General features: G+C 46.8%; 1 protein-coding gene across 1 annotated transcript in view; it reads right to left on the bottom strand.

The window, feature by feature from the left end:
• Window positions 1–738: 738 nt before the first annotated feature.
• Window positions 739–15,988, bottom strand: part of LIPH (lipase H) — a gene marked incomplete at its 3' end in the record, with an annotated part of 32,559 nt that continues 17,309 nt past the window's right edge. Inside the window, exon 5 of the mRNA XM_080919538.1 lies at window positions 739–1,286. Coding sequence (XP_080775664.1) covers window positions 739–1,286 — 548 coding nt within the window. The remainder of the gene's footprint in view (window positions 1,287–15,988) is intronic.

Genomic DNA, 15,988 nt, shown 5'->3' with positions numbered 1-15,988 from the left:
ATGCTGCACAAAGCATTCAGACCCACAGATTAAAATACAAAGTTTTACGTCTCGTTTTACAAAATCAGCAAAAGTACAACAAAATTCTATAGGAAAAAAGAACGATCTCACTTATAAACAGCAATTTAATATATTAAAAGTAACAAAACCTAACAATATATAAGATATAAAAACTAAAGTTTCACAGTTTTCTCAGAAATTACATTACTTACAACTCAACGACAGCAGATACCAAGCCCACCAGGCCCTTTCTGGCCACCTTTCCCCCACCCTCACCAGCAGTGGAGATTGGCCACCGCATGGGCCCTATGTAGCCTCGACTCGTTACGCCTCCGGACAATTCAGTGGTTCATTCTTCTGGAGCCTGGACATGAATCCCACTTATTCCATCTTGGTGATTTTCCAGGTTGCTTTGAGTAGTAAAAGAGAATTCATATTCCGATGGTTTGGTGTGAGGCACCTGTCTGTAACTAAGGCATCCCTGATGAACAGAAACTTCCATAATAAGCCATTTTGGGTACCCAAAGTAGATTCTTTGATGGAAGCACCCCACAACCAACTCTGCATTTCCCAGAACTGTGCTATTACCTTTCATGTAGGTCAGGCCCATGAGCATCACTAAGAGACCTAATCTGGGGCCATCTCTTCCCAGATCCTCCTCCAACCCTTCAAGACATTTTATTTAACCTGTTGGTCAGGATGTAGTGTGGTGCTTGCGATGGAGCTGTGAAATTTCAGCTAGAAAGCAAAAACGTACCGCGATGCTCTGCGGCCCTTGAGGTGCTGACCCTTCAAGTCTCTGATAACACCTTTCACCGTCTCGGAGCGTGCGAAGAGGCTCTTCTTCCCGTCCTTCACCGGCAGAAACTGCTCTGAGCCGGCGGCAGTCCTATCAGATGGCGCTGGGAGGCGGCCAGGACCTGGGCTCGCCCGGGCGGGAGGCAGCAGGGCTGTCCCACTCTCAGGCTTCTGCCCCATGCCTTCGGGCAGGCGGTGCCCGGCGTGCCACCCCAGAGACTGTGCGAACAGGCCAGAAGAGACGGCGGCGGGAGCATCGAGAGGTCGCGGCGAGCCCCACACCCGCCCACGGCCGCGCAGCCGCAGTCTGGGCTCGCCACTTCCGGCTTGCTTGGCCAAGATGGCGGCGGGGAGCCGCTCGCAGCCTTTCCGTTTCCTCTCAGGCTGGCGACCAGCGACGGCTCCTGCAGGTGCAGGCGCCGCGGGGAGTGTGTGCGTGTGCCTCGGGGTAAACGCTGCAAGCAGCCATTGCGGGTGGGCAAGGTCCTCTGTGCAAGAAACAGCACAGAACGGAGTTCGGGCACATTCTTTTAGTAAGTGCTTATGTCAGGTCAGACATTCAGGCTCAAGTGCCGCCTGCACAGGGACAAGGCTGGGATGGTGAGTTAGAGAAGGACTCGGACAGGATACTAGGGAAAATAAAATTTATCTGGACACACGAGGAAAGACTGCAGTCTTTGTCTGCGGCCTCGGGGGCATGTGGAGAGGATGCCTATCTACAGTCCGGAACAGGTTCCTGGAGTCAGTCTGAAATACTATTCAGTGGTTAATTGGAAGGTGAGGACAGCACCTTGTGCGGTGATAAGAGATGCACTGAGGGAGCGCATACCACGCGCGCACGAGCCGGTGGTGACTGGCTAGAGGGAAGAAAACATTCCCCCACCCCATCAAAATTACTCTCATACCCCCCTTTAACCCTGTCCGCCTCGCACTTAACATCTCTCCTCCTCCCCCACTCTGAAATTCCCTCTCCTACCCGGTATCCCCATCCTTTAAAATCATCTTCATTCTTCAGGGCTAAGCTTAAAGGTCACCTTTCAAAAGTGTTCCTTGGAGGTCATGCATGGAATTTATACTGTTATTTCTGAACTACCACAGCAATTATGTTTATTTAACATCCATGTGCTAGGCTTTGTTGTAAAAGCATTTTCCCCCTATACTTGATGCTCACGTACATTTTACAAATGGTTGAATTTTTCCTGTGGTGTTTGCTATTTTCCAACTACATAATGTTGGACAAGTTAGCTAAAACTTTTTGCCCCTTAGCTACATTATTGATAAAAATCGGTATAATAGTAGCAGCAGCACTGTGGAGATTAAGTAATGCACATGTACATTTAAGGTTGTGCTTGGCACACACTGAGTATCCAGCACCTTAGCTATTAATCACGGATACAGCTCCCAGCTGAGTAAATGTCCTCGTTTTAAAAGTGAGGTCACACACAGAAGAGTTAAATAACTTGCCAAACATTGCACAGCTGAGATTTGAACTTGCATTCCACACGTTTAGAGACCACACTCTTTACTGAATTGATAGATGCATTGATGTATACTTTGCTTTATGTTATGATTGTTCTCAATTTTGTTCTCTTATTCTCCCTAAGAAACCATCCTAAAGGAGGGATGATTTTAGGTCCAAAGTCTCTCAGCTCACAGCCCACAGCTAATGAACAGATTATGGAAGGCCACTCCCCACTTAGGAAATAACAGTTACATATTTAGAGTAGGCAACCAATCTTTTCTAGGCTTAAATGTGAAATGTTTCTTCTCTAATTCTTCAGAAATAAATCCATCTATGGCGGCTTATGCCTATAATTCCAGCACAAGAGGCAGGAGGATTAAGAATTCAAATCTAGCCAGGGCTACTTAGTGTGACCCTGCTTCAAAAATATCTTTGAAAATATACAGTCATTAATATCATATGACTTCCGAAGACTGAGGTGTGTGAGTGAGGTCGGAGGATGTTGATTATAGTCTGGCCTGAGGCAATTGCTAGTTAGCATTGTGCCAACCCTTTTATGTACAATATAATTTAGTCCTCCCAAATCCCTATTAGCAAAAGTATTATTATCCTCATTTTACAAATGGGAAAACAGTCACAGAGAGGTTAAATTACCTGCCTCAAACCACTCATCTGTCATGTGTTAGACTGGAAATTTGGACCCAGAATTCTGAACCCTTTCAGTCTTCGTGATTACTGACTGGGTTGCTGTGCTGGTGCCCTTTGTCTAAGGACAGCTGATGAAGCCGGGTACACCTTTGAGTCCAGTATTCGAGAGGCAGAGGCAGGCAGATCTCTGTGAGTTCAAGGCCAGCCTGATCCACAAAGTGAGTTCCAGAACAGCCAGGGCTACACAGAGAAACCCTGTCTCAAAGGGGGAAGGGGGTGGGCAGTTAGGAAGATAAAGTAATCCACTTGTTATAGCAAGACTGGTCAAGAAAAGATTCAGGAGAGATACCTGTGAAAAGAAAAACACTTTAAGAGACAAATTAGCAATAATTTAGATGGATTTAAAAAACAACAATAATCATTTTAACTGAACTATTATTTTAATTAAAATATCAGCTGACTTACATCTACTTAATTCCAAGTTTCCCAAAGTTTCCCCTCCACTTTCCAAATTAATGTACAGCGTCACCGTGTTATCCTTGTTGTTTTTCTCAAGTCATTTAAGAAACAAAATTCTCCTTTTAAGACCTATTGCTTTGAAATTTCACACTTATATACAGTGAAATATGGGCATATCCACCTCCCGTTTACTCCTATCTTCCTCTGGATCCTCCTGAAAACACTACTTTCCCTAGTTTATTTCTTCTTCTTCTTCTTCTTCTTCTTCTTCTTCTTCTTCTTCTTCTTCTTCTTCTTCTTCTTCTCCTTCTCCTTCTCCTTCTCCTTCTCCTTCTCCTTCTCCTTCTCCTTCTCCTTCTCCTTCTCCTTCTCCTTCTCCTTCTCCTTCTCCTCCTCCTCCTCCTCCTCTTCTTCACCATCATCTTCATCTTCTTTTTCTTCTTCCTCCTCTTCCCCTTTCCTTCCCCTCCCCCTCCTTCTTCTTTTAAATAACCATTTAGTCCAATTAGTGTTGCCATGTGTGCACGGGAATGGGGTTATCACTAGAACATGGGCAACCTATCACTGCCTGTGCCTCAAAAGAAGAATGACACCCCCTCCCACAGCAGTTGAAAGCTGTCAATAGTAACTCAGGAGTGGGGCATCTTGAGCGCCTCCTCCATCCATGCTGGACGTTTGCTTGGCTTGGCCTTGTGCACATAAATCACAGATGCTGTTCGTTCCTGAGTGCCCCAGTGTTGCTAAAATTCCTCACCTGTGGGGAGACAGAAACACAGTCTGCTCTTTCTCCCAGGATCTCAGCAGTAAACCGAAGTGCAATTTTACCAAAGTTCACTCTGGGAAACCCATGGGTTTATTGGGCTTACTGACTGAGCATTGCTGTACCAGAGCGTGTGCATACCACTCACATGAGGACTCCCCCCCCATGGAGGGCTCTCCCCACTTCTTCCCAGCCTAGGAACTTCTAGGCTTCCTCTGAGGCCACATTCAATCATGACAGAACTTAGTTACTAAGGTGAGGGTCCCCTGCTCCTTCCCACCACTTCTTCTATGAGAGAAGGTCAGCGGTCGACAAGGCCAGCTGTGCCCCTCTGAACTCCTGAAGTTGGCAGCTGGGTTGAGAGATAGTCCTATACAGGAAGTAGAAGTTATGTTCAGAAGTGAACTCTCCACTGTCTGCTGTCCACTGCCGAAAGAAGATTCTCTGACCGTGGCTGAGGGCAGCCAAGGTCTGTGGATGTAAACATAAGCATTCGGAAGTCAGTTGAACAGCAAGACAATAATAATAGCAAGTTCTGTTCCACAGCCGACAGCCTCTCTAGCCATGGGCTTCTGACCAGAACTACAGAAGCAGGTATGAATTCTCTCCTACAGAACCGGCCTCAAGTCCAATCAAAACAGGCTCAACATGGTGATGCATGCCTTTAATTCTAGAGGCAGAGGCTGTTTGGGTGTCTGAGTTTGAGGCCAGTCTGGTCTACACAGTGAGTTCTAGGACAGCCAATGCCACATAAAGAGACCCTGTCTCCAAAAATAAATAAATAAATTGGCTAACTAAAAGCAATCAAGTAAACAAACAAACAAAGCAGTTAGCCCTCAACAGTCTTTCCACCACTATACCACTGGGCACACGTTGTCCGGAAGGTTAGTATTGTAGCAGGCAGGCTCTGCTGCTGAACATCTATCCTTAGGTTAGCTCCTGTCCTCTCCCCCCAACCCCCCTGTGCCAGTCCACATGGCTCTTTCAAACCACTTTCCTTTGGGCTATCCCTTCCCCAGCCTCTGATCCCTCCCCTGCCTAAGTCTTCCCACCCCTCACTGGTCCACTTGTCTTCTTTTATTTTATTTAGAGTCTCCCCTTTCCCCTGAAGCACCCCAGAGTCCCCTTCCAATTTCCTGGCTTCCACTTGCACTGCAAGTTAAACTCCACAGCAGATGACTCGAAACTGGGGTCAGCCGATGGGAGAGAATGTGCAGCGTTTGGTTTGTCTTCCCGGGCCTTGGTGACCTCATTCTGTATAATTTCTTCCAGCTCCAGCCACTTAACCAGAAAATTTCATGATTCCATTTTTCAATAGGGAGTTTCTGAAAGAGAACCAAGTACTGACAATATACAGTGACCCTGGCGGCCGTAACACCTACAGAGAGACAGAGAAGGTACCAGCGACAGGGGAACACCTGTGATAGGGTGTGTGCAAGGCACACTAGGTGTAGGTGAACTAACCTAAGTGGTATGGTTAGGACCCTGGAGAGCAGTGGTGGGTCTCACTGGAAAGGGTTGGCAGCAGCTCTGTGAACATGAGCATTCTCTGTTTCTCCACTACGAGACTACATTCGGTACAATTTGCCCAACTGTATACCGATGCACTCCATAGTGTATACATTACACTCCAGAATTATACATTTAGGAATAGGCCTTCAGGTGTGGGAGGCCAGGGGCATGGTTGGTGCACAGATGCGGTTTTATCCTTGCCAGGGTTGTTCTGAAGGAGACATATGCAGCAATTGTTCCCGGTTGTCACCTGATCTACCTGGAAACTTCTCAGTCTTTATCTGAGCTGTGGAAAGGGCATGAGAGCAAAGCAAGCCCTTTGGTGACTGTAGATACAAATCCTCTAGGTGCCTTTTCCAGCCCTTGCTGCTTCATGCAGTGTGTAGAGGGTGGGTGGGGGTGGGGCGGGGATAAGGAGTTACAGTGGAAACAAAGAATCTCAGGGTGACGTCTCCTGGAATGCTGTACTTTGTGGAGGTGTGGGAAATGTGTCGGTCTGCACTGAGCCAGGTTCTTACCCACTGTCATGTGACCTTGTGTAGGACACTGGACCCAGGGCCTGTGTGTCCTCATCACTGGGCTCAGTGAGTCCTGGTTGTCTACGCCATGGAGTTATTTCAAGGTCCTAAGAAGATTGTGAAGAATTTTTTTTTTTTTTTTAAAGAGAAGAAATAGAAACATCCTAGTAATAAATGTGCAAACTGACTTCTCATACAGACGTTTCGGAATGAGTTTACACATTCCTGGTTCAAAAAAATGTCTGGCCAAAAGAGATTAAACAAAGAAATGTCAAGTACAGACACTGCATTAGGGGCCAGTGAATACTCTGGTGGAGTGCCAGGCTTATCGTGTTGGACATCTCCTAGACGCAGGCTTGGAAGTCCGGCAACCCTGCACACAGGTGCTAGCATGCTGGCCCACAATGGAGCGGAGCCTCCCTGCAGAGGTGACTGTGTCTCCCTTGCTTCTTGACAGCCATGCAGCAGACCCAGCTCAAATGAAGCAGAGAAAGAGCTTTGTCTGTCCTCGGAGCCCAAGGCAGAGCGTAGGCCAGGGCTGTCAGAGTGGAATGGGCAATGCAGGAGGCTCTAGGCCTGTTTGTGTGGCTACGAGTGAGGCGGGATGGCCAGGCGAATGATTTGATCTGACTTGGGTAATGAAAATTGTTTGTTGCTGTTTGAAGAGCAATTGTGTAAGCAACAGTACTTCTGTGTTTGGCAGCCTGTGACTCACCACTGACTGTAACATAACCCCAAACTCAGAGGAGGCACAGGCTGTGGGCATGGAGGAGGGGAGAGAAGGGATGCAGGGCAGAGGGCCCCTTCTCATTCACCCTTTCTTCCCTCCTCACTGTCCCAGTCCCTCTCCAAACCTCTAAGGAGCGTTGATGAGAAGGCATTTGCCACCTGGACACAATGAGGCCTAGTTGGAGGAACAAGCTAGAAGCTGGCTTGGGGCCAGAGCCCTGGTTTGAATGGCTGTTGCCAAGGGGCTGCCAACAGTCCATCTCAACCCCCAAGAGGCTGACCCAGGAGGGGGTGGGGGCCACCCCCCCAACTTGGAGCCACAACTCACACCATTTGTGGGCCAGGCCGTGCTCAGAATGTGCAGGACACGGTGGCTTTGAGTGGCTGAGCCGAGCCTCTCCCCTCTGCTGGCTTTGGCCTCACTTGGATCAGAGCCTGCTCAGGGAGTCCCTTTGTTGGCTACTTGTTATTCCGCATGCACTGAGCACTGTGCATTCATCTTTATTAGTTCTAATTGCTTCCCCATTCTAATGGGATCTTGATATTCCCATACAATTGAAAGGAAATGTATTCATTAAAATAATTCTTCTAACTGCCGCTTCCAGCTGCTCTTCTAAAGTGACATTGTCTCTCCACTCAGCCTGCTGAAGCCTCTTATTAAGACTCTAGTCAAAAGCCAACTTTGGGCAGCAAACTTTCCTTGCAGGGGTTTCCAGACACTGGAGAGAGGGTGCTTTTTAATCGGGCTCGAACAGAAGTGGAGGCCAGCTGGTGTAATTGGGGGCGCTGGTCCTTGTGGATAGAAGAACTTGCCTCCAGCTCTGCCTCCTGTGACAATGATCCTTTCTGCATAGCGGCTCATTTGGAGAGGGCTTCTCCCCGCACCTTCCCGCCCACGTCATAGATGTGAAACTTTTGTTTGTGCCACCAGCAGTTACTAGGCGTGTTCTAAGCACAAGGCTGAGTCAGGTGCTCCAGGAGGTAGGGAGGCGGGGCTTCACTCTCAAGGTGTTTATGCTCTTGGTGGGTGGCTCCCAGCGAGCTTCTGCAGGCATGGCAGAGAACACTCTGGGTATTCAAAGAGAAATGAGAACTCACAAGGCTCAGTGGGGAAATGCACAAGAACCTGAGTTCAGATCCCCAACTCCCCTGTACAAGGAGTAGCACATGATCCAGTGCTGGCCAACCTGGGGCTCCTGTCCCCCAAAACAAAGAAATAAAAAATGAATAAACAAGGTGGAGCATGCTGGAGGAAGATTCCTGATGCTGACCTCAGACCTCCACACACATGCAAAGGCAAGTGCACCCGCACAGGCACCCGCACAGGCATACACACATGCACATATATACCACATACACTAAACTGATTAGTTTTTTTAAAGTTCAATTTTTACTTTATTTGTATGTTTGTGGAAGAGAGGGACTTCAGTACTCAAAAGGAGGCTTCAGATCACTAAAGCTGGAGTTACAGGCAGCGGTAAGTAGCCCCAGGTAGGTGCTTGTAGCTTTAGCTAAGCCACACCACTTTGGTTCCCAGCAGGTCATACCATCTCACCCACCCAGGATCCATCTGGATTCTCGAACAAAACACACACAAACACACCAGTTAATTTATGATATGCAGTGACTAGCTCAAAGGTTGGGCTCTCCTAAACCTTCCCCTGTTTGCAAATGCTCCCGTCGGGTATTCCTGAGACCCCCAAACCTTCCTCTGCTACCCCTCCCCCGGGGCCCAATGGGGGAAGTGGCCAATGGCCAATTACCTGAATTTTTACATAGCTGATTGGCTTTCTCTCCTGCAGCTCTTATGTTCCACCCTCCTCCCCCGAGTCATGGCGATTCTCAGTCTTCCTTAGTGAATACATGTAAAGCAGGTATATACCGTGCAGTAGGAGCTGGAGAAGGGTAAGGGAGCCTGGGTTACGTACTGGGTAGCTTGACTCTTACATCCCTCCTATAACAGCCTTTTGAGGAGTTTGTAGATGTGATGGAGAAATTAGTAAAGATGTCTGCTGTGAAGAATGGGGTCAGGACTCGAACACCAAGCCACTGCTTCCAAAGCATAGGCATAGCACAGAAGTGGGTCTTTGGTCACCCCCATGAGCTTTGGAGGAGTGGGTTGGTTGTCAACAAGTAGGCAGTGTCCCCTCGGGACTGGGAGGAAGATGGCGCGTCAGGAAAGGGCAGGAGTCCAGGTGACCCAGTGACGATGGGGAAGTGTAGGAAGTGAGGGTCAAACCATAAAAACTTGCTCACCAGAGCTTGCCTTGTGCCCCACTGGTGGTCTCCCAAGAGGACATTTAAAGTCTCTCCATAAACACAGTTACCCTTCAGAAGCATCTGTTTTCCTGGAGCGAGATAATCTTAAACAATTTCATATAAGAAAAGAAATTCAGACATACTGTGCAACAGGATGCAAAAATCTCATGAGTCTTTAAGAGAACATAGGAGGCTTCCCAGAGAAGCCTGATGTCCAGGACTTCAGGCTACAAAATCCTCCGGGAGAACGGAAGGCATTTCTTCCTTTTGTCTGCTGTGTGGTGGGCTTCTAATGGTAGGATTAGAAAAACACTGTTTTGGACAATATGCTTTGATCCCAGGAATAAAATAATTAGCTGTATTTCCAGAAGGGTGGTGGCCTCAGAGAATGGGCTGGACAGGGGAGAGATGGGAGGGAAGAGGCCAGGTTGGAGGGTATTGCCATAGATTCTCAGGAACAGTGGAAAACCTGAGACCTGGGGGTTTTGTGCACCTCAGGGCTCACCCTCTCCTGGCCTTTTTGCAGGAGGAGGTCTTACCTTGAACTGCATTTTTCACATTTTTATTTATGTGAAAAAAAATTTTTTTTAAATATACAAAATAGATAGGTCCTCTGTCTGCTTGTACATATGCAGGCCAGAAGGGGGCGTCAGATCCCATTACAGATGGTTGTGAGCCGCCATGCGGTTGCTGGGAACTGAAGTCAGAACAGCCGGTGCTCTTATCCACTGAGGACAGGTTTTGAGAATTGAGTCCACTTTTGGGTCCCAAGAATGAATTCACCAGGCTTAGTGGCAACTACCTTTATCCTCTGAGCCATCCCATAGGCTAAACATCCCCCACCCCACCCCCGCCTCCTCTCCAAGCTTTCTTTTTAACAAGTTCAGTATAAGACTAGGATGACCAAGCAGACTGTAGGAGAAGTTGGCAGGGGAGTGCCTGGGCATGGACTGGGCCCTTAAGACCACCTTTGCTGCCCTGGCCACTCATTATACATGCTGTCCTTGAACCAGCCCTTCCTGTTGCAAGGCAAATGGCTAAACCATCCGTTCCTAGGAAGCTAGCCTTGCCTCAGCATCTGGCTTTTATACACAGGTACTTCTGTTGTATTCGACCCTGGCACTCAGGGGTGCTCAAGGGAACAAAAGAGAGGTTAAACACCTCTGCTGGGGCTCATGGCCATGTTTACTGCTGCCTTAGATCAGTGGGTGCAGACAGCCTATCCAGTTAGGCAGACCCCCTACACATGCAGTCACCTAGGATGGGTAAATTATGAAACATTCAGAATGTTTCTTGAGAGATCTGTGTTTTGATTTTAACTCTTTAAAGACCATATTGTTTATTGTTGAGGAGAGAGAGGGAGAGAGAGGGAGAGGAGAGAGAGAGAGAGAGAGAGAGAGAGAGATCCACATGGGGCCACTGTCACACACAGAGAGCTAATACTTGGTAACATATGTCCTGAATCTTTTTATAGATACTCTTTTGAGACAGGGTTTCTTTGTGTGGGTCTGGCTGTCCTGGAACTCTCTCTGTAGACCAGACTGGCCATGAACTCATGGCCCAAGTGCTGGGATTACAGGGTGTCTCCATGCCTGGTGTCATGTGGTGATGGGGGTGCAGCCATGGACATTGTACCAATGCTGGCTACATCCTCAGCCCTAAATTCAAGATTTCAAAAGACAAAATTAAGCTTATTTGACATACACTTCTGTTTCTTGACCTACTTTCTGCACTAGACAATCGTGAACTCTTCTTTATGATGACACAAAAGAAATTGCAGTTATATATTAAATTGATTTCACTCTAAACAGATAAAATACTTCCACATAGTTCAAAAAGTAAAATTCAAGAATAAAAGAGAAAAAATAGCACGGCTTGAGTATTATCACCGTGTGTCCATTTCACCGGGTGGCCTGATTGTCCCTCTCATGCCACCACTTTCCACGGCTCCTTTTGACAATATAGTCAACTGCAAACGTGTCCCGTCAGGGTCTCCGCTTCCTGGTCTGGCTGTCAGAAGCCAGAGATGGGCAGGATGGACAAAGAGACAAATACCTGTATGCAGCAAGCACTTACAAAGGAGCAAAGCTTGTCTATGTCCCTCCCTTCATTCCTCCCTCCTTCCTTCCTCCTCCTCCTTCCTTCCTCCTCCTCCTCCCTCCCTCCTTCCTTCCTCCTCCTCCCTCCCTCCTTCTCCCTGCCTCTTTCCTCCCTCCCTCTCTCCTCCTTACCTCTTCCCTTTTGCCTTCTCTCCCTCCCTCCCCTTCCTCCTTCCTCCCTCTTTCCTCCCTCTTTCTTTCCTTCCCTCCCTCCCTTCTTTCTCCTCCCTCCCTCCTCTCTCCCTCCCTTCCTTCATCCCCTCCCTCCCTCCCTCTTTTCTCCCTTCTTCCTTCCTTCCTTTCTGACAGGATCTCTCTCTTTTTTTTTTAACGAGTCAGGGTTTTACTAAGTTGTCTCAAACTCAAAGCCCTCTTGCCTCTGCATCCCAAGAGCTGGATCACAGGATTAGTTTGGTTTGGGTGTTTTTCGCCAAGCAAGAATTTTGATATTTCTAAATATATTTTAATTATAGATTTTGCATTTTTATGTTTTAAAATTATATTTAAGTATATAATTAAATATATTTAATATATTTTAATAAATCTGTAGATGTATCTGTCAGTCTTTTATTTCATCATGTAAATGTTGCATGGCTTAGAAATGTCTTCATTACTCTGAGATTATAAAGGAATTCTATAATTCTTCTGGTTTGTTTTCTGCATTTATATCTCTGGTTTAGTTGAAGATTAGCCTTTGTGCTGTTAGAAATATTGGTCCAGTTTTTTCCCCTGGTTAGCCAAGCCCCATTTATTTAAAGACCTGCCTTTGCTCACTGGTTTGATAGTAACTGAAACTGCGAGCTTTACCTGTGTTTAGGTTGGGGGCTCCCTGTCCCATAACATCGGTCTGCTTGCCAGCGTCCTGTTTGAATGCTGTGCTCTACTGGGTGGTACATCACAATTTATTTGACTAGTTCAGTTTTGTCAAACATTTAGCTTCCATATTCTCAGTCCCCCCCACCCCACACCCCCGATTTTTCTTTTTGGAACATCTGGCCTCAGTGGCCATTTTGAGTATGCATGCATGTGTAATGATCAGAGTTGTTCACAAAATATGTTTTCATTACTAGGTCAAAAGTATGTGCCTTCTTGGGTTCTCCTTATACACTGAGTCAAAATGTCTTCCAGAAACATGTAGAGATTCCCGCTGCCTCCACCCATGTGGGATGCTGGTTTCCCTCCCTGTTCTCAGTATTATCATTCTTTTTAATCACCGCCGATCTGATCAGCAGAGAAAAAAAAAAGAGCCCCTTATTGCTGCTTTAATTTGCCTTTCTTTGAATGTTAGTGAGGTTGAGTATTTTTTCAATTTATGCTTGTTTTTGATGTACATAAGTTTTTAATTTTTTATGTAGTCAAATCTATCAATCTTTCCCTCTATGGTTTCTGCTTTTGTTGACATGTTTAGAAAGTCCTTTCCCCATCCCAAGATTATAAAATATTCACTTCTATTTTCCTCCAGTACCTTGATGGTTTCATTTCCGCCTTTAGCCATCTGGTATCCATTTTGATGGATGGTGTGAGTTGGGAAATAACTTGTATTATTTATTTATTTCCCAAATGGATGCCCAGTTCTTTCATCACTGTGAGGGAGAGAGTATTTGTGTGTGTTTGCTCACATGCACGTGTGTGACTGCCCTTTAAGTGAACATCTTTAGCAGATGGCTTCAGCATGATTCATTACTAGGCTCTGGGTCATCATAACGAGTACATAACAGACAGACGCAGCGCATCCAAACACGTGTGAGCGCGGGGTCAAACAGACAGGCCTTCAAATCAAATGAACCCGCCGCTGACACTTTAATCTCGACTTGTGCCTTCCATGATGATTCACGTTGAAGAATCAGAAGAATTAGGAGTTTGGGGACAGCTTGGAGGGTCTGTATTGAAACCCTGTTTGAAAAATCAATAAAACAACAGACTCTGGCTTTAAACTTCACTGCCAATTCAAAATTGATTGAGTTAAGGATCCGCCTTAGTTTCTTCACCTGTAAAATGGGTTAATAACCCAGTGAAGGCATCTTGGTAGCACCTGTCTACATATGCCTTACACACCAGGGACAATGTGGGTTGCTTGCCTGGGACACTATAGCCCTCACTCTCCTGACTCCCCTTCGACGATTTTCTCAGGCTTCACTATAAATGGGATGTGTGTGTGTGTGGGGGGGGGGGGTGAATGCTGTTTCCTTCTGATGGATTTCTGTCCTTACCTTGTGATCAGAGCGGATACATTGTCCTGCTATATGTCACTCATACCATCAGCAGCCTTGCTCTCCCTCTGAATATGCAGCTTTCAATCCCACACCAGCTGGAAAGCCAGACAATGGGGACTGTCAGAAATGTGTTCCAATGACTCGTGTGAAGCCGAGACCCTCTCCTATTGTAATCAAATGGTTCTCAGCTCTGGCTCAGATTAGAGCCTCCTGGGGTACCTTAAAGCACACCTGTGCCTGGGGCCTGGCCCAGAGCAATTAAACCAAAATCTCCTGGCTGGGGGACCAAGTGTAGGTGTTTAAACACTTGGCAGGTGATTCTCATGTGCATGTACCACCTAAAGCCACCCATGAGCACACTAGCTTTGTGGGCTTGATTCACCACAGAGAGGTCTGCCCCTCTGGGCCTCTCCTGAAGTATGCCCCGAGTTGGGAAGGTTGCTGTGCAAAGCAGAAGACCAGCTGGTGGAGGTATCAGAGATGTTGTGGCTGCTGCTGTCTTTGCTAAAGAAAGTAACGTATACACCTCTGAAAGGTACATTTCTGTGTACATTTGAAACTTCAATTCCTCTTCAAAAGCTACAACAGTCCCAGACACTCTCAGAGAACAGGCTGAGAGAAGTGACCCGGGGAACTTGTCTTCTACTTTTCCTGTTTCGATTCTGTATCTGCTCTTTCTTTCTCTTTGTCCCCTTCTCATCCCCCAAAGCACAAGCAGGTGACAAATGTCAAGCCTGCTCTGTACCCAGACTGGCCTGATACATGGATGGAGCCACTTGCTCCAGAAGACAGGCTTGCCCACAACAGCTGGGAGTGGATCACTTTGTCTCTTGACAGAACGGATACAGAATGTGCTCTGTGGGGCTGTGTGTGAACCGCAAATCTCCTACAAGATCGGTTCTCACATTTCTCTCAAGGGGGTTAATCCACAAGCCTCAGATTTCTTCCCCATGTCTTTCCTGATTTGTCTAGGAGTACAGTCTCCCTAGTTGGCTACTGAGGGCAAAGTCACCTAACTTTCTCTAAAGAATTAAATCTGCCTCCCTCCACCAAGCAAAGCAGAGAAGGCAAATCTGTATGCGATATGGTGCGATTTCTCACCCATCATTCCCACCCTCTCCCCCAAAACACACAGGGCAGCTAAGACCAGCCTGGATCTTTCAGCCACCCTTTTACCTCTGCTGAAGAGAACAAACAAGCAACAGAAAGAAAGAGAAATACAACTTTATCAGACTCCTTTGCAAGCTATGGCTGGGTCCCCACACTCACGACTGCCCTGCCAGGGTCAGGACAGCAGCAACCAGGGCCTTGCAGCAGCAGAAGCTGGGATTTTGAAGTTCAAATGGACCCACTTCAGTAAAGGAATCAAATAGTAGAGGTTAGAATTGCCCTGTGGTGCAGGTATTGGCTTTAGTTTCCTGACAAGTATGTGTGCTTTTCTGTAGTCATTAGAAATGATTGCGCCTTTTTTGTGGGAAATAAGATCTGAGATTGAAGCAAGATTTAGTTGATTATTGGGCTGAATGCACACTAGCTAACCTCTCAGCCTAGTGCCTTGACTGGTCCTGTCAGGGGTATATTTTATTTTCACAGAAGATGATGACTCTTCCTTCAGATACATTCAGTTGAGAAGCCAGATGTCCCAACCTTGTGAGATAGCACGTGGTGTAGATTTACAATTCAGCCAAGTCGAGGAAATCAGGGAGTTTGTGTAAAGAATGCTCTAAAAGAGGTCAGACTGTCAGGCCATTTACAGAAGACCTGTCCATGGTTCAGGTGACGTTCTTTGTATGTGTGAAGGGATGGGTCCTAGCTTTGCAGTCCAGGGTCCTCCTGGCCACACGATTTTGTTATGTCCTGCCCTTTCCTTCTTCTAGAGACTTCAGATCAGGGTATGGCCATTGCCCATGGTGGCACCAAACAAATGAAATGTAGGAGGATACAACAAGAGTGGGGACTTGGAGTGACATGCTGACAGAGTCCCTAATGCTGACCTGGCTGTGTTCTTGGAGGTTGTGTGGCATTGCTGATTATGGAGGAGGCTGTACTGCCCCTAAAGGCCGTCTAGCTGCATGTGACATATTTGTGTTTGTGGCTGGTTGAGGCACAACTTGGAGGGAGGCACAGGGTAGCGTCATAAAATGGAGCAGTCTTTAGCTGGCTGCAGTGACTCATACTTTTTAATTCCAACACTCTGGAGGCAGAGGCAGGAGGGTCTCTATGAGTTTGGGGCCAACCTGGTCTACATAGTGAGTTTCAGGCTAGCCAAAGCTTCATGGTGAGACATTGTCTCAAAAAAAAGAAAGAAAGAAAGAAAGAAAGAGAGAGAGAAAGAGAGAAAGAGAGAAAGAGGAGGAAAGAGAGAAAGAGAGAGAAAGAGAGAGAGAGAGAGAGATGAGAGAGAGAAAGAGAGAGAGAGAGAAAGAGAGAGAGAGAGAAAAGAGAGAGAGAGAGAGAGAGAGAGAGAGAAAGAGAGAGAGAGAGAAAGAGAGAGAGAGAAAGAGAGAGAGAGAAAGAGAGAGAGAGAAAGA

This window comes from Micromys minutus, assembly GCF_963924665.1.
Source record: "Micromys minutus genome assembly, chromosome: 7".
Taxonomy (NCBI): domain Eukaryota; kingdom Metazoa; phylum Chordata; class Mammalia; order Rodentia; family Muridae; genus Micromys; species Micromys minutus.
This window is presented reverse-complemented; position numbering and strand designations above follow the sequence as displayed.